The 24,382-nt window shown below is 37.9% G+C and overlaps 3 protein-coding genes across 3 annotated transcripts; all 3 read left to right on the forward strand.

Moving 5' to 3' along the window:
* The first annotated feature begins 2,089 nt into the window (after positions 1-2,089).
* phb (prohibitin) lies at positions 2,090-12,292 on the forward strand. The gene is made up of 7 exons (XM_056453206.1): positions 2,090-2,185; positions 2,656-2,758; positions 5,459-5,620; positions 6,265-6,407; positions 8,871-8,987; positions 9,065-9,160; positions 11,236-12,292. The coding sequence occupies exons 1-7, from the start codon at positions 2,090-2,092 to the stop codon at positions 11,446-11,448; spliced, it is 930 nt and encodes a 309-aa protein (XP_056309181.1). The 3' UTR covers positions 11,449-12,292.
* Positions 12,293-16,038: 3,746 nt separating this feature from the next.
* On the forward strand, positions 16,039-17,355 carry LOC130217394 (zinc finger CCHC domain-containing protein 12-like). The gene has a single exon (XM_056449499.1). The coding sequence runs from the start codon at positions 16,039-16,041 to the stop codon at positions 17,353-17,355; it is 1,317 nt and encodes a 438-aa protein (XP_056305474.1).
* Positions 17,356-19,788: 2,433 nt separating this feature from the next.
* Positions 19,789-23,219, forward strand: LOC130220936 (uncharacterized protein K02A2.6-like). The gene is made up of 2 exons (XM_056453208.1): positions 19,789-22,439; positions 22,745-23,219. The coding sequence occupies exon 1, from the start codon at positions 19,789-19,791 to the stop codon at positions 21,937-21,939; it is 2,151 nt and encodes a 716-aa protein (XP_056309183.1). The 3' UTR covers positions 21,940-22,439; positions 22,745-23,219.
* The last annotated feature ends 1,163 nt before the right edge of the window (positions 23,220-24,382 follow it).

Consider the following 24,382-nt stretch of genomic DNA (forward strand, 5'->3'; position numbering starts at 1 on the left):
TCTCAGGAAAGAGGAGGGGGTTCTGATGTCTATGGTTTAGGTAGGATTTCCCGGAGCTGGAGTCACTGTATCACGTGCCTTACTGTAGGGGGTGTACAGTCATGTTCTGCATGTTTATATTGTCTTGTTTCGAAGTAGCATTATAATTTAAAGGGATCGCTCACCATGTTCAAATACTCGTTCAACCACCATGTTCAGCTTACACACTTTATTACAGTGGCTTTTATCACAATAAGAAGTAACTTTGCATTATAATCAAAATCAGAATAGTTAAGGTTATAAGTTGGGCCAGAAAGTATCTGTGGACATTTATTTTATTATTATTATTATTATTTTTTTTGCTATTTCTGCTGAGAAATTTGTAAAAAATCTGTGAATTTATCATTTTTGATTTTGGGAGTATCATAACTAAAAACGCAGTATATGAAATTTAAATTAATACCTTTTTAACTTTGTTTTATATTTACAATGCAAATCCAATTAGATCCAATTTATTTTGTAAAAAAAAAAAAGCAAGTCTCTCATGTAACATATCTAGAAAATATAACTTTACAAACTGTATTGTAAATAAATCAAATGAATATTTTCATATTAGTCAATAATATTACTGAAATTAATTTAAGAACTGATTAAATATAAATGTACACACTATTACACAAATAAATTGACTAAATGATGAGCTAAAAATCTGTGGGCTACCATAACTTCATTAGTTATTAATAACTTTAACTAATTACTTTAACAGTTAAAGCTATTATATATAGACATAGTTATAGACTTTAGAGCATATAGACTTTAAAGCATATAGGCCTCAAACTCGATTCCTTGAGGGTCGCAGCTCTGCACAGTTTTGCTCCAACCCTAATCAAACTTTCAGTTTAGCATTTACTTTTTTTCCCAGACATTTGTGTAATGTTATATACATTTTATATACATTTATTTATTTATTTGCATATTTATGTAATATTTGTATTTAGGATTTATTTACTCATTTATATATCGCGCATTTATTTAATTATTTATTTATTGTTTTTGCAGGTTTTGTCCTCCATATTTAAGTACACCGCTTGAAAAAAAACTTCCTCTACTGTTTTTATACAGCATGTGGTAGACTAGTAGTTAAGCAGTAGAAAAATGTAGCAATTTTAGACCACCCTCACTTTCAACAACAACAATAAAATAAAAAAGAAATAAAATATTACTTTTAATATACATATGTTACTTAATCTGTAGCAGAACACCCAATTATTTAATATTAAAAACTTGTATATCAGACAACTGCAAAAGTTAAAGACATAATTCACCCACAACTGGAAATTCTGTCATTGTTTATTTATCCTTAAATTGTCACAAACATGTCTTACTTTCCGTGGCGTGGTGGCGCAGTGGGTAGTGCTGTCGCCTCACAGTAAGAAGGTCGCTGGTTCGAGCTGGGTCAGTTGGCATTTCTGTGTGGAGTTTACATGTTCTCCCCGTGTTGGCGTGTGTTTCCTCTGGGTGCTCTGGTTTCCCCCACAAGTCCAAAGACATGCGGTGTAGGTGAATTGGGTAAGCTAAATTGGCCGTAGAGTGTGTGTGTGTGAATGAGAGTGTATGGGTGTTTCCCAGTGATGGGTTGCAGCTGGAAGGGCATCCGCTGTGTAAAACATATGCTGGAATAGTTGGCGATTCATTCTGCTGTGGTGAGTGGTGACCCCTTATGAATAAAGAGACTAAGCCGAAGAAAATGAATGAATGTCTTTCTTTGAACACAAAATAAGTTATTTTGAAACATGTTGGAAACCGGTAACCATTGACTTCCATACTATTGGTTTTTCCTATGGAAGTCAATGGTTACACATTTTTCGCATTGTTGAAAATATATTTTCAGTGTTTGAACGTGGTTTAAAATTACTTAAGAGGAAGTAAATACGTTTATACATTTTCAATTTTGGGGTGAACCATCGCTTTAAGCAGAAATAACGCCCACATGTTGCATTGCAGTGAACCCAGACCTCATTCTAAAGCAACGTGAGATGTGCACCAATAAAAATCATCCTTACTCAAGAGGGCGTTTTTTTCGTGTCCTTCTGTGCAATCAGAGAAATCAATGTTGACACTGTTCTGCGCATGCGCAAGCTCCACCTGCTCATGTGTTTCTTGCGCAGGCTCCGGTGGAGGTCACTGTGATCATTCAGCGCAGTGGGTAAGTGCTCACGTTGTAAGAGACTTATATTTAATTCATTATTGCACTTAAACTTTTTGTTTTACTCACAAAACATCAGTAATTATAATGCCGCTACATGAAAGTGAAATAAACACGATGTGTGGGTGTTTGTGGGAGCTATTGCATGACAGTTACATCATTAACGTGTAGCAGGCTAATAAATGATTGAAGTTCACTACTGCGGAAGCGTTTTAATGCCTGTTGATGTGTCTCACATGTGTTATTGTATTAGCAAATGTTTTTTAAATCGTATACATGTATATTGTGCATATTTACCAGTGATTTTTACCGTGACCGGTTAAAGTGAGATCAGATTAGCACGTTACATTGATGTCACTGGCAGAGTCAAGGCTAAACCGGCTAGCATTGGTTTGATTATTCAAGGCCTTTACATGCACACGAGATCAACCATGATGAGTTACTGAAGATGAATGTCTTTTTCTCCACAGGACTGTCACTTTGTTGTCATGGCGAAGCTCTTTGAGTCCATTGGGAAGCTGGGATTGGCCTTGGCCATTGGAGGAGGTGTAGTTAACTCTGCTCTTTACAATGGTGAGTTATAACTCCTGATGTGTTTTGTAAAACAATGGCTGAAATGGTTCAAGCATTTAATTCCTAGAAGTATTCTAATGAAGTCAAACTTAAATGTGATGTAATTTTATTAATATTCGGGATTTTAATAGGTGATAGGGATAATATCATAATTACGTCTATGTATTTTTATATGCAGGGTTCCCATAGGTCATAGAATTTTTGTGAATATCCTGGGTTTTAAAGAGGACCCATTATGCAAAATTCACTTTTGTAAGTAGGGTTGCACGGTACTGGAATTTGGTACCAATCGATTCTGAAATTTCAATTTGAGAGCTGTTGAGTGCATTCTTAAACGGCGCAGATTTGCCATTTTGTTTATGTGCTCAACAGAAATGACTGATTGGTCGTGAAGGTCATCAGTTCACCGACTGAATGTAATTACAGATACGGGGACACTGGAGTGTTTTAAAGCCGTGATTCATCAGCGGATCGCTTGCATGTCAGCTTATAGACAAACCAGCTGATCGACGTGACTTTGAAACACTCCAGTGTCCCTGTATCTATCTTGGGTGAACAGATGACCTTCACAGCCAATCACAGTCGTTTCCGTTGAGCACGTGAACACAATAGCAAATCAACACACACATACACACGCATACTACACCGGTCACTTTGTGTAACATTGGACTGCTAGTTACCTCATACTACCTCCCTATATGTATATACTGTTTGACATTATACTGTATTTTTTGCCCTTAAGTTTAACTGTATTGCTTACAAATGTTTATTTTCACTTATATTTTTAGATTGTATTATACATGTAATTGTATTCATTGTAATTTTTTTTTAAATTCTACTTTTTGTATTAATATTATGTGTTAAGCACCTAGGGTCTGAGAGAAACACGATTTCGATTCTCTGTATGCCCTGTACATGTCGTTGAATTGATAATAAAGCTGACTTTGACTTTGAAATGTCAGCGGGAAATGAACGTTTTTAAAACTGAAGTATCGATTGGAATTCCAGTATTGTGACAACCCTATTTGTAAGTGGTTTAAACATTTGTAAGTGTGGCAACAGTGTGTGAATATAACCAGTTTCTAATGGTAAAAATAATTTATTTTATTTTTAATAATCGCACTTCACAAAAACACGTTGATTGACATTCTCACTTTGTACGTGTCATCGGAGGGACAAAGTGACAATCTTTCCCTCATTAGCATAAACAGCCCTGAGTGAGAAGCAGCCGTCCACCATTAGAGTTTTCATCTGCTGAAGATAATGCCAGAGTTTTAGTTTTAGGTGCACAAAAAACACCTTATGCCACAGTCACATTAGAGTTTGAGCATGCAAACTTCAGTCGTACGGCTTTGTGAAAAGGGGAGGGAGTAAAAAAGATGATTAGAAACAATTGATTAGAGCAATTGGTCCATATTTTCAATTTCTCTCCAGAGAGATCATGTTTTGATCTTCAATTGGTCTCACGCAATCACATGATGCGGTTTTCACAGGTCAGTTCACCAAGCTTGAACTTTGCAATGCAGTGAATGTGAAATTTGCACAAGCTTTCAGTTTTCGGTCTGAAGCATTTGCATGCATATGAATGGAAGTCTATGGGGAGAAAACTCCTGAGACACTTCTTTTCACATTTTCAGTTTTTCCATCGAGACATCGTTAGACATGTTTTGAATTTGCCACTATGCTGACGGATAGACAATTGTAGCGCCACCCTCTTTTGGAAAGACCAAAATTTCATTTGCATTTAAAGCATCAGTCACAAAAACGCAATTTGGATCAAGGCCTAAAATGTTTTATTTTATGGAATTACAGATATATATATTTTGTAGATAAGTATAACTACAGTCTATGTTAGTGGCTAATTAAGTTGCAAATAGGACTGGGCGATACTGCGTTTTTAAAATATCCCCTTTTTCTCTTTTTTCCTTTCACGAAAAAACAAACAATAATCGCGTTACTTAGAACCCTGAATTGTGGTGTGTTTTGGCAGGTTTATTTCTGTGGCCTTGTTCTTTTTTTTTTATTTCATAAAGCGCAACATTTCTCCAAGTTTCTCCAGCTCGCTGCCATGTTGTTTGTTTGTTCAATTAAATTCATCTTTATTTCTATAGCACTTTTTACAATGTAGATTGTCAAAGCAGCTTCACATAGAAGATTAATGTAAATTGAAACTGTGTCCAGATTTCATAATTGAAGTTCAGTTTAGTTCAGTGTGGTTTAATTTTCACTGTTGAAAGTCCAAACACTGAAGAGCAAATCCATCGATGCACATGTCCCAATCCAAGCAAGCTGGTGGTGAAAGTTGCGACGAAAAAAAAAAACTTCACCAATTGACGAAGTGAAGGAAAGAAAAAAAATTGGTGAATACACAGGAAACTACAACAGCTCATAATGGAGCGTCACATGTGTTAGTGATAATTGATTTTCACTCAAACAATTAAATGAAAACTACACATTCCAGTTAAAAAATAAAATCGATTAATTACCGAGCTTAAGTTGCGAGCTACTGCTGTTTTTTTCAGTGTATCTACCTCAAACTTAAACGGTCTTGCAACAACCATATGATAGATAAATAAATGGTGGTAGAGTTTTAAAATTTGGGTTAACTATCCTTCTGTGTAAGTGAAATGTTTTATTCATGGCTGAACTGTTAATGTGTTATATTACGAGTTGTTTGGATCTGTGTTTCTCTCATTGCAGTGGATGCGGGACACAGGGCTGTAATCTTCGACAGGTTTCGAGGTGTTCAGGATGATGTTGTTGGGGAAGGCACACACTTCCTTATACCCTGGGTGCAGAAGCCAATCATCTTTGACTGCAGGTCTCGACCACGCAATGTGCCCGTCATTACTGGTAGCAAAGGTGCGTCAAACTGCTCAGCTCTTCACTTAGATCCTCCTTTTCTGATTGCTCTTTTATGTTTGTCTATTGCTTTATCCTAAATCACCTCTTAAGCACTATTCCCTACATCAGTCCACTAATATAGTCAGTCCACTTGTTTGTGCCTTGCTGGTTGGTAAATCCCTCAGACGTATTAGTCTTTAAACTTCTTGTTTCGGCCCTGTGATAGTTCATTACCACTTAGCCTATTAGTAATGAAGAAAAGTATTTTGACTTCTGTCAAGTATAAAAACATTATTTTAATTAAGTAATATTATAATTTGAAACCTGCACCCATAGGATTCCATTGGGGAGGCCATGTTGTGGTCAGACATGGAAATTCATTTGATTCTCACAATGCATTTTGGGTATTTTCTAGCTGTTGAGTGTACATAAATTGTACGCTTGTTGTTGTGGTGGATTGTGGGATTGATTGAGTGCACTTTAGAACATTTACTATGATTTTGGGCACCACTAGAAATGGCTGCTCCCTAAAATAGTGCACTATAAGGGTATATTTTGGATACAGCCTATATCTATTTGTCAGTATGATGACTTTTTTTTTTATTAATCTTTACTAATCAAACATTGGAAACTGGCTAATGGTTTGTTGTTGACTTTGACAGATTTGCAAAATGTGAACATCACACTGAGGATCCTGTTCAGACCAGTTGCAGGACAGCTGCCGCGCATTTTCACCAGTATCGGAGAGGACTATGATGAGAGAGTTCTGCCCTCCATCACCACTGAAGTGCTGAAGTCTGTAGTGGTGGGTACCGGCAAGAGATTTTAAAAGAAAGGGAGGCTTTTATTCAGTAAAGATGAATTGAAATAAAACGAGATTAAATAGATTGATTTTAAAGAAGATTGGTTTTAAAAATAAAAGCCTCTTATAAAATATTATAAATAGATTTTCTGTTAATCAAAGAATACTTTAAAATATCACAGTTTTCACAAAATATTAAGGAGCATCACTGCTGATATGTTGATTAATCAGCATATTGAAATGATTCCTGAAGGATCGCATGAGACTGAGGAGTGGAACTTTTCAGATAAATTTAATTTCATCCATAAAATATATAAATTGATATATTAACTGATATGATTTAAAGTATAATGTAATACACAGGAAAACATTACATATTTTACAATATTATCACTTTTACTTTATTCTTGATCAAATAAATGCAGTTTCTTTTCTTGCTCAACCTTCATAAATTTTTCTATTTTGATCTAGCATAGATGCTTTTTTAATGTTTCACCTTTTATTAATTTTTCTTTAAGACATGTTGTTTAACATGTTTTGTTTCAACGTTAATGCTTTATATTTGTGTGTGTTTGACATTTTAACCCAGGAACTTTAGCTGTCAGAACGTCTTCTATAATTATCAAATAAGTTATGTCACATTGTAGACAAACCATTGCATTGCAGCATGATTTTTTGACATAATTTTTTTGTAATAAAAGTGGTTAACTGCAGTAATACACATTGTAAAAATGTCATTCAGCAGTAGCATTCAAAACTATTATTTAATATCCACTCTGAAATAAGAAATTTCAAATCTGATTTTGTATGGTTTTAGTTGACGATATGAAGTTATCATTGTTGTGTAAATTAAAGGGGCTTTAGGTTTCAACTTTAAAAACAGATTTAAAATGAAGGTTTTTTTTGTTTTTTTACAGTATTTTAAGTTATGAAAAATTGAACTGAAAATCATATAATTATTTATAATGTAAATTGTGATGTTTTTTTTATTTAATGTCAACTCTTATTAAATAATGAACTTGTTATTGAAGTTATTGTTATGTAATATGTCTTTTATGTGTTGATTTTGCCTTGAAATAGCCATAAGTTGCTGATGTGGCAGTAAACAAACAAATATTGCATTGTTGGACCTAACCCATGTGTACTGTTCAAGTTGACTACCTCTCAGTTATGTTAGTGGTAGGGTTGGGTCAATAGACGATGCCATCGTCCATCGGCGATGGCCAATAGACATTACGATGCTGAGCCTTTGCTGCAACCCGCTTACGAAAAATACACTCTTAGGCCCTGTTTACACTAATTTCTTAGTTTTAAAATGGCATTTTAGAACGAAAATTATCCACATCCACACTGGCGTTTCATCTAGCATTTCTGAAAAGATCTCTGTCAACACTATACCAATAAAAACGCACATCACGTGACCACACACATTGTCATGCGCTGTAGCATATGCGTGCGTCTGAGCTCCAGCAGTCTTGAGCTCAAAACCCCAGAGAGCAGTGCATGTCTGACAGTTTATCAAGGATGTAGGCTACCGCTGGATGGCGTCTCCCTATAGTTGTTAAACGTGATATTTAATTAATCTTGTTTCTATCTAACGACTCTTCAGTCTTTTGAATCTATCAGGTAACGTGTCACAGCGTCAGCACACTGCTTCAATCTTTCACTTTTACACTTGTACTTGGTCATTTTTAGCGAAAACCTCAAATACTGTTGGTTGGTTTTTTGTTGGTTGTGCACCTTTTTTACCAACCAAGTTTGTCTACGGCATTATAACGACAGATCATTCTGCCTATTCATGCCAGAGTCATGCCGTAAAAATGATTAACATCGATGTTATCGTCCATCACAATGTTTAACATTAGACATCGGACGATGCCAAATTGGTCGACATCGCCCAACCCTAGTTGGTGGCTGTTTTTGCCTCATTGACTTCCATTATTATGAAGTTTTGATCTTTGATTGATTGACTACAACTGATGATCAACAGTAAGAGTTTAAAATTGTACCTCTTCCCAATAGGGAAAACCAGCAACAATCAAGAATGCAGGATTATATCATGGCTTTGCAATCAAATAATGTCATTATAATGAAAGTCAATGGGGCAAAAATACCCACCAACACAACAAAAGCGTAGTGAATTTGCCCAGAGTGTATTGTTGAATTAAAAAAAAAAAATTAAAAGCATTTCCCCAAAATATGTCAAAATGAGATTTGTCTCCAAAAATCATTCCATTTGCTGAAACACAGAGAAGGTTGTGTCCAAATTAAGACTCAAAATCCACCCAGAGTTGATGAAAGCATCCCCAACAGCACAATGTTTAAGAGACTTCTTCCAAATGCTCATAAAAGTACAGACTCCAGACTTGTGACTATAAATGTGAATAATAGTGTTGATCTACAGAACATGAAACTGAAGTTAGATTAGTAATGTGTGTGTGTGTGTCTGTGTGTGTATTTGCGCAGGCCCGTTTTGATGCGGGTGAGCTGATCACTCAGCGAGAGCTGGTGTCCAGACAGGTCAGTGAGGATCTGACAGAAAGAGCCTCCACCTTCGGCCTCATTCTAGATGACGTCTCTCTGGTAAAACACCTCTCTTCTTCTCAGCTGATGAGTTTATTATTCCTCGTTTGTCTCATGCTTATGTTTTCTCTCCTCAGACGCATCTGACGTTTGGCAAGGAGTTCACTGAGGCTGTGGAGATGAAGCAGGTCGCACAGCAGGAGGCCGAGAGAGCCAGATTTGTTGTGGAGAAGGTAAGAGCCACAAAGAAACATGAGCCAAATGTCACTTTGATTAGAAGTCCCGTAAAGGTCATTGATTTCTTCTGTATGCGACGTCTGATGTAATTTGAACTGAAATATGAAGAGAGTGGGTTTTAATTTCACGTGTTCAATGTTGATGTTCAATAAATAATCATAGATAGTAGATAGTGTGTTTCCTTCAATTGTTTTAAAGTCAAGTAATGCACTCTTCATTCAATAACCTCTCACTTGTAATATGTGAGCATATTTACTGTACAAACTCGTCAGTGAACTATAAGGACAAAAATAAATAAATAAAATAGTCGTTCATTAATCGTAATTGAGTTATAATGTTCAATTCATCAAAATGTTGATTTTAGCCAAATAGCACAGCCCTTATATTGACTGTATTGTAGCAAACATATTTTAAATTAGGGGGTTGTTTATAAAACCAATTGGCAACATCGAATAGTGATTGCACAGGAACAACTTTTTATTTTTCGTTATTTAATTGTACATCAAATTATGGCTAGACATTTTTAATGTCTGTATGTCTGTTCGTTTTCTTTCTTTCTTTCTTTCTTTCTTTCTTTCTTTCTTTCTTTCTTTCTTTCTTTCTTTCTTTCTTTCTTTCTTTCTATTAATAACAGCAGCCACAGCACACAGGTTGAAAACTGCTGGTGTAAATGATGTGAAAGGTTACACACATAGCCCATGGCTTCGGCTATGTATTAGCACTTTTTTTTTGTCTGTCATTGTGCACACTCACATTGGTGTGCTTTTTAGTCACATGGCGTTGGAGAGAAGCACAAGCAAAAAAATCATCCCAGAGTGCAAGGGCCTTAAGAATTATAAATTTGCACTTGTATACATATATGTTATTTAGAAATATATATATATTCATATGTGACCATAAATGAGATTTTCATATGGGTTCCAAAACAGACAATTGCCATAATTACAACTTACTTTTTGAACGATTAATCAACCTAAATTTAATATCATGACAGCCCTAAAATTGATTACATTTTTCATTCATTCATTCATTTCCTTTGGCTTAGTCCCTTTATTCATCAGGGGTCACCCCAGTGGAATGAACCGCCAACTTATCTAGCATGTGTTTTATGCAGCGAACACCCAAACACACTCATTCACACACATACACTACGGCCAATTTTGTTTATTCAATTGACCTATAGCGCATGTCTTTAGACTGTGGGAGAAACCGGAGCACCCAGAGGAAACCCACGCGAGAACATACAAACTCCACATAGAAATGCCAACTGGCCCAGCTAGGTCTCGTACAAACAACCTTCTTGCTGTGAGGCAACAGTGCTAACCACTGAGCCACCGTGCCACCTTTTCAGCATTTATTTGAAAGAAATATTTTGTAACAATTTACTTGTCTTTAATGTCATTTTCCAGCAACATCATGACTCGATTGTATCGATTTTCTTTTTTTATCATACTGACCCCCAAGCTTTTAATCAGTAGTGTATATTGATCATTTTAATTTATGATATTATAGGCATTTATAGTTGATACTTCATATTAAAATATAGCATCTTGTTAAATATCAAAAGCAAAAGTCTCGATTTTCTCCATGCTCAGCAGGTGATTGAAGACCACACGAACCGGAATCTGTGACCTTGTTTTTTTATGTATTGTGATGCAGTTCCTAGAGAAACAGAATATTAAATGAGCCAACAGTGGGCGTGGCTTTTTTTGTCTACTGCAAGCTGATTGGTTGAATAAAGTAGCCATTTCATTCAGAAAGATCTGTTTTGGGGAGAGTTATTACAACCTAACAGACACCTCCTGCTCCTCACCATTTCTATTTGTCGTCAAAACTGTTGAAGGGGTGTGGTTAAGTATGTTAGCCACGCCCAATACCTCAGACAGACGTAATCTGAGAATTTAACCGAAAACAAACAGGAAGTGCATTTTCAGATTTCAATTTTAGATTACAAGAGCAAACTATTTTTTTTTTTTTTAATGACGTGCACAGATGAACTGTTCACCACGAAACTAGCAACAAAATCAGTATGTTTAGTTTAATGATGTTCTGCGGTGTGTTTGTGTGTCAGGCGGAGCAGCAGAAGCAGGCGGCCATCATCTCAGCCGCAGGGGACTCTCAGGCTGCGCTGCTGATCGCCAACTCTCTGGCTGAAGCTGGCGACGGTTTGGTGGAGCTCCGTAAGCTGGAGGCGGCAGAGGACATCGCTTTCCAGCTCAGCCGCTCGCGCAACGTCACCTACCTCCCGTCCGGACAGGGGACACTCCTGCAGCTCCCACAGTGACCCCAAAACTAGACACACACACACACATACACACACTAGCTTCACTCTTTCTGTTCTACGCTTGCTTACTTTCAGGAAAGATCATGCGTGTAGGGCTCATTTAAAGGGATAGTTCACTCAAAAATGAAAATTCTGTCATCCTTTAATAGTTTCAAACCTTAACAAAGAAGATATTTTGAAGAATGTTGGAAGTGGTTGCTATTCCTACTATGGAAGTCGATGGTTGCAGGTTTCCAGCTTTCTTTAAAATGACTTGTTTTGAATTGTTTAGCAGAATAAATGAACTCATTATGGTTTGAAGCATCTTGAGGATAAGTTAATAGTGAGTCATTTGTGTGAACTATCCCTTTAAGTGTCGTTTCCGTCTTTAAAGAGGCAACAACACCTGAAGGCAACAACACCTGAACACACCTGAAGGTATGAAGTGCTGCATGCTGGTTTCAGCTCTTGGAAAGAGAAACAAAACCAGGATGCAAATAAAATGCACAAAAATTTGCATTTCAAATGTTTTTCTCTGGTAAATTTGAGTTGATCTCATTCAAAACACACATGAGCAGATTCAGTTGAGTTCTCCACATGCAGAAATTAATCCGAATAGCTTGTAAAGATAAATTGTGCATCGAGTAGTGAGACGCACAGACCGTGCTGTCAGTGTGTGTTATTATAAGGATGATCTACATTAATATCTCTCTCTGCTTCTGCAGGTCTGACTGTGCTGTTGATGTTGTGGTTGGTTTGAATGTGTTTTGTTAATGTACGTGGCAGAAGGAAAGCCTTTGTGATTTACAAATGGCGAATTGAGAAAATAATCAATAAACAATTATTCATTTATATTAAATCAAAACACAGATTTAAGACTCTTTTGAAGTCGAGTAGTTGTTTCTTTGTCGTGTAGACTCGTGCTTTTGTTTTTGGTTTGTTTCTGATTTGCGAGAACTAACATGAGCACGTCGTCTTTTATATAACAAATTAATTCTACAAAACTGATAATCCCAGAGCTGCTGCTGCACAGTGATAATCAAGAACCAAATGAATCAAGCAAGGTTCAAGACCGTCTAGCGTACACATTTTTACAAAGCAGTATTTTTACATTAAGTAGATTTAACACATCGTGATCAACGCACTTTCAATGGAGAGACGGTATCTGTCTGGTTTCATTAAAAGTAAAATCTTATACTGTGTTTCGAAGATAAATTATTAGTCTTTAAAATGACCGTTAAAGGGGATCTGTAATGAAAAAATCGCTTTTATTAAGGGTTTAAACACAGTTGTGTGGCAGCAGTGTGTGAATATGTCTAGCCTCTAATGGTAAAAATGAATTCATTCTATGTCTTATAATCACACTTCATAAAATTGTTTCACTATTCATTTAATGGTTGTTTGGGAAATCTCAAAATAAATGTTTTTGGCTCTACTTCAAAGACAAACACACAGTATATTTAAAGGCCATATGGTAATATAAGGCCATATATACGTAAATATGTTGACTAAATGTAAATATCGAAGTATATCTTTATACAATACCTGACAGCAGTCTTGTTGTCGATCCCAGTTGTAAGAGCAACAAGTAATAACTTCTAGTTGATGAAAAGTGGCAGAAGGTCGATTTTTCAGATGAATCATCTGTTGAACTCCATCCCAATCATCACCATGGAACCCGCATGGACCCAAGATTCTCATAGAAATCAGTCAAGTTTGGTGAAGGAAAAATCATGGTTTGGGGTTACATTCAGTATGGAGGCATGTGAGAGATTTGCAGAGTGGATGGCAACATCAACAGCCTGAGGTATCAAGACATTTGTGCTGACCATTACATTACAAACCACAGGAGAGGGCAAATTCTTCAGCAGGATAGCACTCCTCCTCATACTTCAGCCTCCACATCAAAGTTCCTAAAGCAAAGAAGATCAAGGTGCTCCAGGATTGGCCAGCCCAGTCACCAGACATGAACATTATTGAGCATGTCTGGGGTAAGATGGAGAAGGCATTGAAGATGAACTCTGGGAGTCCTGCAAGAGCGCTTTCTTGGCCATTCCAGATGGCTTTATTAATAAGTGATTTGAGTCATTGCAGAGATGTATGGATGCAGTCCTCCAAGCTCACGGGAGTCAGACACAATATTAACTCTTTTTCCACTGCACTATGACTTTATATTCTATACTGTACATTATTTCTGTTAAGGCAAGGCAAGTTTATTTATATAGCACATTTCATACACAGTGGCAATTCAAAGTGCTTTACATAAACAGGAATAAAAGAAACAATTATAAGAGAAATAAAAACAAACATAAAAATGGTAAGAATAAAAATAAAATAAAAGCTGATAAAATGTGTTATAAAAGAATTAAAAAGAAGAGAAAAACATAGTAGTCGGACGTAGCACAGTGCTCATTCAGTAAAGGCACAGCTAAACAGATGTGTTTTCAGTCTTGATTTGAATGTGCCTAATGTTGGAGCACATCTGATCATTTCTGGAAGCTGATTCCAGCAACGAGGGGCGTAGTAGCTGAAAGCCGATTCACCCTGCTTTGACTGAACTCTTGGGATTTCTAATCTATTTGATCCTAAAGATCTGAGTGATCTGTTAGGTTTGTATTCAGTGAGCATATCTGTAATGTATTGAGGTCCTAGGCCATTTAGTGATTTATAGACCAGTAATAATACTTTAAAATCTATTCTAAATGTGACTGGGAGCCAGTGTAAAGACCTGAGGACAGGTGTGATGTGCTCTGATTTCCTGGTTCTGGTCAGAATTCTGGCCGCAGTGTAACCCAGATTACTGAAGGGTTATATTTGTACATTTATAAAATAATATAAATGATCAGGGGATAAAACAACATGATAAAACAACATATAGCTGTGGATTCATTGTTCTAAAATGTTCTTAATAAGAAATAAATTGTTTAAAAATAATAATGTGAAATATTCACATGTTATTGGTTTAGCCAATCAGTGATGTGTGGGAGGGATTTGCGCTTGCTGACGCAGTGGGAAGAGATCGCCAGACTGTGGAGGAAGAGAGAGGGTGAGATCGCTAGATTTGATGATTTAAACTGTGAAATCAGATTATAACTTTGAAATTAGTTCGAGAAACTTACAAAAAGCTTTCATAGAGAAGTATTTGAAGAGGATTCAGTCATTAAATTGTTCCTGTGACGATCGATGGGAAAATTGCATCATTGTGTTGTTGAGGAGTGAATATATGGACATGGTGAGTTTAATTACTTTGTAAACACTTTGAATTAATGTTAAATGACTAACAAACACAGTTTGTAGAGAAACAAGAGTTTATTTTGCTGTTGTGTGATATATACTGTATTTAGTTGTCTCCACGTGTTATTATTTCCCTTCACGTGTATGTTCACATGCATATCGCCTTGTATTCATGCCTAAAAATAGAAGAGATACAGGTTAATTGTAATGATTATTATGTTATTTGCTTGTATGTGGAAATACTTACCTGATATGATGATATCATTGACTAAATGTAGTCATGCTTTTGGCCTTTTGTACAGGTCAGGTTTTTTTTCTTTGGTGTTTTTGATTGAAGACTGATTCACATTGATGGCGAGCCAACCTATTCGGACACTAGAAAAGGAAACTGGAAATCCACCCTACTGAACCAGGAGAGTACTTTAATACTTATTATTTTTTTCAGCTCAAGGTAAAAGACAGTTTTTTTCCGTTTCTGGATAGAGACTGTTCGTGGTTTTTTTTTCTGAGAACTGATTAAAAAAAGGAAACAAAAAAAAAAAAACTAATACCAGCGCACGGACACTTGGAAATCAAACTATTTTCCTTTTGAAGTGAAATGAGAAATACTGAGTTTGTTGATTCTGAACAAGTGGTTTTCTTTACATTTTCAATGTAATTTCAATTGAACTTTATTTTGTTTTATTGTGTTTTGATTGTTTATCGTATTTTGTTAATTTTATTTTGGGGAAAGATCTGCAGAAAATTATATCTATAAACATTTCAAATACTTACCTATATAGTAGTTTCTGTCATTTTTTCAGCAAATGCTCATCACCTCCAGTAGTCGAATCCTAGGCTTCTGATGTCCAGATTGATTTGATATTGTAACCTGTTACATAAAATTGGCGAGCCAGCCAGGAGGTGGTGCTGTATTGCTGAGAACTGACAGGTGATTAAAATACTATTGGTGTTTGGAATAATCATTTCACTGTTAAAATGGATGTAGTTATGCAGGAAGGTATCAAAATCCCAAATGCTGTTATAATTAGTGGGGAAACTGAGACAGCAGATAATGAAGAATTTCTAAAAATCTTGCAAAAACACGGTTCTATTGTTAGATCGGTTAAAATTCAAGACCCTGAATCTGAGTTTAATCAGGATGTGATTATTGAATTTGACAGTGGCAGTGCTTTACAGTCTTTAGAGCCCCTGTTGCCATATACTTACCAGTTGACTAGTGATCCAAATATCACTTATTTAGTGAGATCCTTATCCAGTGTGTACACTCAACAGTTAGGGGGTAGTGCTACCAAATCATACTTAAAGGGATTGAAAGAAATCGCAAAACTTAGTGGGGCAAATTTTGAAGCAATGTTGAGTGAAATGCTAACAGAAATGAGTGCTGTAGTTCTTCCTGCAAGCTCTGTATCTGAAGCTCCTGACAAACCCCCTATTACACCATCTGGTCAAGAGCCAATTAGTGGCAAAACATCTCCAGTTATGGCTCAGCCTTGCAACGAAGGAAACCAGGAAATGCATCAAACTGCTGCTCATGTCGCTGATTCTTCAGCTCTTACTTCCCCCACAATACTTAACCCACCAGAAGTACAGAGGTTGGTTGTTGAACATGTGGTGAGGAGTGGAGAAGGTGTTGCTCAGGCACACATACCCATGCGACTCAGACTGTTTTCTGGTAGGAAACCTCGTCCTGCTAATGAGACAGATTATGACACATGGCGTTCTAGTGTCGATCTTGTTCTGAAGGATCCTGCAATATCTGATCTTCATGGTTCAAGAAAGATTCTAGATAGCCTTTTGCCCCCAGCTGCTGATTTCATTAAACAACTAAGCGCTGACGCTGCTCCATCAGCTTACCTGCAGTTGCTAGATTCTGCCTTTGGTACAGTCGAAGATGGTGATGAACTTTTTGCTAAATTCATGAATACCTTGCAGGATGCAGGAGAAAAACCTTCGGCCTACCTGTATAGGCTTCAGGCAGCCTTGAACATAGCAATCAAGCGTGGTGGTGTGTTGGCCAGTGAAGCAGACCGACACCTTTTGAAACAATTTTGTCGGGGCTGCTGGGATGATGGTTTAATAGCTGACCTGCGATTGGCACAAAAACGAGATGATCCTCCTACTTTTGCGCAGCTATTATTGATGTTACGAACCGAGGAAGATAAACATACTGCAAAAACCATTCGTATGAAGCAACATCTAGGTAGTTCCAAGCAGCGTGCACTGATGAACACCCAGAGGATCTGGGTATGCGATGAACCTAAGCAAAGTACAGATTGCAATGTGTTGTCATTAGCAACAGAAGCTAAGGAGCTTAAAAAACAGATAGCCACTCTACAGAGCCAATTAGCTAAACTCGCTACTAAATCTGAGGCCCCAAAGAAACTGGCATCACAAACCGTAGATCGGAAAGCTTTCAAAGACAAAAAATCAACCAAGCCAAGTGTTGAATCTACAATGCCTATGCATTATAAACAAACTGACAAACCCAGGCCATGGTACTGTTTTCAATGTGGGGAAGATGGCCACATTGCCTCCTCCTGTGATTCACAGCCCAATCCAGCACTTGTGGCTGAAAAGCGTAAACTTCTAAGGGAGAAACAGTCCCAGTGGGAATCTCAAAACAATATGGCAAAGGCTGCTTTAAACCAGAGCCAGTTCCTGTTGCGGGACAGCCAGGGACTGAAACATTAAAGTGTCCCCCTAAAACTAAAGCTTCTATGCAAAGCCATAGTTCGAAAATAAAAGATGGCAAATTACCCAGAGGGTTGGTTGGTGAAAGATGCATCGCACAAGTCACTATTTTAGGGCAGAAATGTAACTGTTTGATCGACACAGGCTCCCAAGTTACAACTATTCCCTTATCCTTTTATGACCAACACCTTTCAGAAACCCCCATCAACTCCATTTCTGATTTGTTGGAAGTTGAAGGTGCGAATGGCCTTTCTGTGCCCTACATTGGGTACATAGAACTGAATATAACTTTTCCTGCAGAGTTTATTGGGACAAGTGTTGAATTACCTACTGTCGCTTTGGTGGTTCCAGAGCCAGAGTCTTGCACCATGCCTTTAATTATTATAGGGACAAATACTTTGGACACTCTTTATGATGAACACTTGAAAACGAGTTCTATGACCTTCCAGCCTTCCTTGTTTGGCTACAGAACTGTCCTGAATACCATCAGATTGCGGCACAAACATAATGCTGGTGCTCTTGGTCAAATAAGGTTGAGGAGTAAGGTACCAGAAGTCATGGCGGCTGGCCAAACTGTCGTTTTAGAGGGCATTGCCCATATGCATGGCTTTCCAACTGATAAATGGATTGTAGTGGAACACCCCTCCATATCTTTCTTACCTGGTGGAATTGTGGTGAAAAATTGCTTACTTACTCTCCCTTCTAGACGATATAGCCATCTTCCTGTGGTTCTCACAAATGAGACTGATCACAATATCACTATCCCACAGAGGTGTGTCATTGCAGAGATCCATGCTTTGGAGTCAGTGCTTTCTTCTGACAACGCTATACCTAAACAGGGATTCCAAAGTGATGAGCCCAAAGTGATCAAAGAAGGAGAGTTCATTTTAAATTTTGGTGATTCTCCATTATCACAGGAATGGAAGGATCGAATCACAAAGAAACTTCGTGAGATGCCAGAAGTCTTTGCTCAACATGATCTGGATTTTGGACATACACAAAAAATGAAACATTGCATCAAATTACATGATGAATCCCCGTTCAAACACCGTGCTAGACCAATTCATCCACGTGATATTGGGGCTGTAAGAAAACACCTTCAGGAACTTCTTTTAAGTGGAGTCATACGCGAGTCAGAATCCCCTTTTTCTTCGCCAATTGTTGTAGTCAGAAAGAAAAATGGAGATGTACGACTCTGCATCGATTATCGGAAGTTAAATCTTCAAACAATCAAGGACGCATATGCTTTGCCGAACCTTGATGAGACATTTTCAGCTTTAAATGGATCCAAGTGGTTCACTGTACTAGACTTAAAATCTGGCTACTATCAGATTGAGGTTGCAGAGGAAGACAAACTGAAAACCGCCTTTGTGTGTCCCCTGGGGTTTTGGGAATTTAATCGTATGCCCCAGGGGGTAACCAACGCCCCAAGCACTTTCCAAAGGTTGATGGAAAAGTGTATGGGTGACATTAACCTGAAAGAAGTGCTAGTGTTTTTGGATGATTTGATTGTCTTTTCTGCATCCCTTGAGGAACACGAGAGACGTTTGCTACAAGTTCTTGCTCGTCTGAAGGAGTATGGGCTAAAACTTTCACCAGAAAAGTGCCGTTTTTTTTCAGACCTCTGTTAGATACTTGGGTCATGTAGTATCCGAGCAAGGCGTGGCAACAGACCCTGAAAAGATTGAGGCTATAAAGACCTGGCCTTGTCCAAGGAACCTTAAGGAGTTAAGGTCATTTTTAGGCTTTTCAGGCTACTACCGTAGGTTTATTAAAGACTACTCGCAGATAGCAAAGCCCTTAAATGAACTGACTTCTGGTTATCCACCCTCGAGGAAGAGTTGTAAGAAAGCTGAAAAGGAATATCAATACCATGATCCAAAAGAGCCCTTTGGTGGACGTTGGACAGCTACTTGCCAGAGAGCATTTGAAACCCTAATTGAAAAGCTTTCTACTGCTCCAGTCTTGGGTTTTGCGGATCCCAAACTTCCTTATGTTGTTCACACCGATGCTAGCACCACAGGATTGGGAGCTGCATTATATCAAGAGCAAAATGGAAAACAACGTGTTATTGCATTTGCTAGTAGAGGCTTGTCGTATAGCGAGGCCCGATACCCGGCCCATAAACTCGAGTTCCTTGCCCTTAAATGGGCTGTAACTGAGAAATTTCATGATTATCTTTATGGCGGCACATTTACTGTCATAACAGATAGCAATCCATTGACATACCTTCTGACGACAGCTAAATTGGATGCTACCAGCTACCGGTGGCTTGCTGCACTTTCAACATTCTCATTTCGGCTACAGTACCGGGCTGGTAAACAAAATGTTGATGCAGACAGTTTGTCTAGGCGACCACATGAATCATTGCCAGAAGACCAGTTATCGGTAAAGGAGTTTGAAAGGATCAATAAGTTCGTGGAGTATCATACCATGGATACTGAGAATCCACAGAATACTGATAGAGATATAATCCGAGCTATTTGTGAGAAGCATTCTGTCCAACAAAGTGATAATTCTGGTGTCACTCTAGTTGAATCTTTGGCAATCCATCCTGATGCTGTGCCGGAATGTTTCGAACAAGAGGATAGTCTAAACGGATTAGCTGCTTTACCTCTTCTTATGAAGGAAGACTTGGCTGAACGGCAGGGATGTGATCCTGTCATCCGTGAGGTAGTGATGTGCATGGAATCTGGTGAAAAACCTCTGCCTGCATTACGACTAGAATATCCAGATCTTCCATTTTACTTACGAGAATGGGACCGTCTTGAGTTGATAGATGGAGTTCTGTACAGACGACGACGAGAAGGAGACTCTGTCAATTTCCAACTGGTTTTGCCAGAGGATCTTAGAAGTTTTGCTTTGAACAGTCTACATGATCAAATGGGTCATATGGGAACAGAAAGGACGCTAGATTTGGTCCGTTCTAGGTTCTATTGGCCAAGGATGGGAACTGAAGTGGAGCACAAAATTAAGACTTGTAGTCGTTGCGTACGTAGGAAATCCTTGCCGCAGAAAAGTGCGCCCTTAGTAAACATTCAAGCCACAAGACCCTTACAACTTGTTTGCATGGATTTTCTTTCTCTTGAACCAGATAAGAGCAATACTCGTGATATCTTGGTTATTACCGATTTCTTTACGAAGTATGCAGTGGCCATGCCAACACCGAATCAGAAAGCAAGAACTGTTGCAAAGTGCCTATGGGATCAGTTCATTGTGCATTATGGTTTCCCTGAGCGGTTACATAGTGACCAAGGACCAGATTTCGAATCTCATACCATCAAGGAACTTTGTGCAATTGCGGGAATCCAAAAGATTAGAACAACACCATATCATCCTCGAGGAAATCCTGTGGAACGGTTTAACCGGACTTTGTTAAATATGCTCGGAACATTGGAAGAAAAGGACAAAAGTCATTGGAAGGATTTTGTCAAACCCTTGGTACATGCATATAATTGTACTAAACACGAGTCTACAGGATTTTCTCCATATGAGTTGATGTTTGGCCGTCAACCTCGGTTGCCCCTTGATCTTGCTTTTGGATTGCCATGTAAAGACTGTAAACAAGTGTCTCATTCACAGTATGTTCAAAGTCTTAAATCTCATCTTAAGGAAAGTTATGAGGTTGCGTCACAAAATGCACGGAGGATTGCTGAAAAGAACAAAATCCGGTATGATAAACGGGTAACTAATTCTTCTTTGGAAGTCGGAGATCGTGTTCTAGTGAGGAATGTACGCATCCGTGGAAAGCATAAGCTAGCTGACCGATGGGAATCTGACATCTATGTTGTTGTAAAACAAGCTGCTAACTTACCAGTTTACACTGTCCGGCCAGAAACAAAAGATGGTCCACTTCGTACTCTTCATAGAGATCTTTTGCTTCCCTGTGGATTCTTACCTGCTTCCAAGATCCCAGATCCAGTTGTGAGTAAACCTAATGTAAGACATAAGACTCAGAAGAATCCTGATTCACAGATCCTTGACAGTTCAGTTTCTGTTCTTGAGATGGATAATGACATTCCTGAAATGATGTGTGGAGCTTATCCAATTGATGAGACAAGATTTACTACGGTTCACCAAGTGCTTAGGCCGAATGTCTCTGATGAGGTCCCTCATAACCCTGAGGTTATTCATTCACTTTCAGTGGACAAGGTAGCTCAGAGTGATCAAAGTAGTGACTTACCTGCGGATGTTCCAGAGCAAGCTCCACCTACTGAAAATATAAGAGAACACTTACCTGTTGGTGTTCCAACAGACTCCTTACCTAATGTCTCGGAGATCACTGAGTCAAGTCCAATTCCTGATGCAAAGTCAGTTAATGATCAAGAAAATTCTCAAGAGGAATGTAGTGGACAGACCCAGACCTCTGACGAGGAGGGGAATGATCTTTTAGAAGACCTTCCCAGACGATCAACTAGACAAAGAAAGGGTCCTAAAATGCTTACCTATCCACAGCTTGGAAACCCTTTAATGCACGTAGTGGATTCCTTTTTCCAAGGCTTAAACACCGTTTTGCTTAATGCATTGGATAATAGTGAAAGTCTGAATGATTTACCAGGGAAATCCTCCATACAGGATGTATAATATGTTGAGTTATTCTAAACTGTCACGAGACGTGCACAGTTAAGTGGGGGAGGATGTAACCCAGATTACTGAAGGGTTATATTTGTACATTTATAAAATAATATAAATGATCAGGGGATAAAACAACATGATAAAACAACATATAGCTGTGGATTCATTGTTCTAAAATGTTCTTAATAAGAAATAAATTGTTTAAAAATAATAATGTGAAATATTCACATGTTATTGGTTTAGCCAATCAGTGATGTGTGGGAGGGATTTGCGCTTGCTGACGCAGTGGGAAGAGATCGCCAGACTGTGGAGGAAGAGAGAGGGTGAGATCGCTAGATTTGATGATTTAAACTGTGAAATCAGATTATAACTTTGAAATTAGTTCGAGAAACTTACAAAAAGCTTTCATAGAGAAGTATTTGAAGAGGATTCAGTCATTAAATTGTTCCTGTGACGATCGATGGGAAAATTGCATCATTGTGTTGTTGAGGAGTGAATATATGGACATGGTGAGTTTAATTACTTTGTAAACACTTTGAATTTAATGTTAAATGACTAACAAACACAGTTTGTAGAGAAACAAGAGTTTATTTTGCTGTTGTGTGATATATACTGTATTTAGTTGTCTCCACGTGTTATTATTTCCCTTCACGTGTATGTTCACATGCATATCGCCTTGTATTCATGCCTAAAAATAGAAGAGATACAGGTTAATTGTAATGATTATTATGTTATTTGCTTGTATGTGGAAATACTTACCTGATATGATGATATCATTGACTAAATGTAGTCATGCTTTTGGCCTTTTGTACAGGTCAGGTTTTTTTTCTTTGGTGTTTTTGATTGAAGACTGATTCACATTGATGGCGAGCCAACCTATTCGGACACTAGAAAAGGAAACTGGAAATCCACCCTACTGAACCAGGAGAGTACTTTAATACTTATTATTTTTTTCAGCTCAAGGTAAAAGACAGTTTTTTTCCGTTTCTGGATAGAGACTGTTCGTGGTTTTTTTTTCTGAGAACTGATTAAAAAAAGGAAACAAAAAAAAAAAAACTAATACCAGCGCACGGACACTTGGAAATCAAACTATTTTCCTTTTGAAGTGAAATGAGAAATACTGAGTTTGTTGATTCTGAACAAGTGGTTTTCTTTACATTTTCAATGTAATTTCAATTGAACTTTATTTTGTTTTATTGTGTTTTGATTGTTTATCGTATTTTGTTAATTTTATTTTGGGGAAAGATCTGCAGAAAATTATATCTATAAACATTTCAAATACTTACCTATATAGTAGTTTCTGTCATTTTTTCAGCAAATGCTCATCACCTCCAGTAGTCGAATCCTAGGCTTCTGATGTCCAGATTGATTTGATATTGTAACCTGTTACAGCAGCGTTCTGGATGAGCTGCAACTGTCTGACTGTCTTTTTGGGAAGGCCAGTGAGGAGGCCATTACAGTAATCCACCCTGCTGCTGATAAAAGCATGAACAAGTTTCTCTAAGTCTTCACTGGAAACAAAGCATCTAATTCTTGCAATGTTTTTGAGATGATAGTATGCTGATTTACTAACTGCTTTGATATGACTATTGAAACTCAGATCTGACTCCAGAGTCACACCAAGATTCTTGACCTTATGTTTTGTTGTTTGACCCTTAGAGCCAAGGTACGCATTCACCTTGAGAACCTCATCTCTGTTCCCAAACGCAATGACTTCAGTTTTCTCTTTGTTTAACTGAAGAAAGTTTTGGCACATCCAATTGTTAATTTCATCAATGCATTGGCAGAGGGTGTCAATGGGGCTGTAGTCATTAGGCAGTAAGGCTAGGTAGATCTGAGTGTCATCAGCATAGCTGTGGTAGGAGATTTGGTTTTTTCTCATTATTTGGCTCAGAGGAAGCATATAAAGGTTGTACAGGAGTGGTGCCAGAATCGAGCCTTGTGGGACTCCACATGTCATGGGTGTCCACCCTGACCTATGGTCATCTATACTGACATAGTAACCTCTTCCTTCAAGGTAAGATCTGAACCATTTGAGGACCGTCCCAGACAGCCCAACCCAGTTTTCCAGCCTATCCAGAAGTATGCTGTGATCGACAGTGTCAAATGCAGCACTGAGATCGAGCAGTACCAGCACTGTTAGTTTGCCTGAATCTGTATTTAGGCGGATGTCATTGATTATCTTTATAAGGGCGCTCTCTGTACTGTGATGTGGTCTGAAACCAGATTGAAAATTGTCCAAACACCCCTTGTAGTTTAGGAACTTGTTAACCTGGTTAAAAACAACTTTTTCAATGATTTTGCCAATGAAAGGGAGATTTGAGATGGGCCTGTAATTGCTCAATATGGTGTTATCCAGGTTGCTCTTCTTCAAGAGGGGTTTAACAACTGCAGTTTTAAGTGAGTTAGGAAAAATCCCCGAGAGAAGTGAAGCATTTACCACTTTTAGAAG

Source organism: Danio aesculapii, chromosome 3, assembly GCF_903798145.1.
Source record: "Danio aesculapii chromosome 3, fDanAes4.1, whole genome shotgun sequence".
NCBI classification, from domain to species: Eukaryota; Metazoa; Chordata; class Actinopteri; order Cypriniformes; family Danionidae; genus Danio; species Danio aesculapii.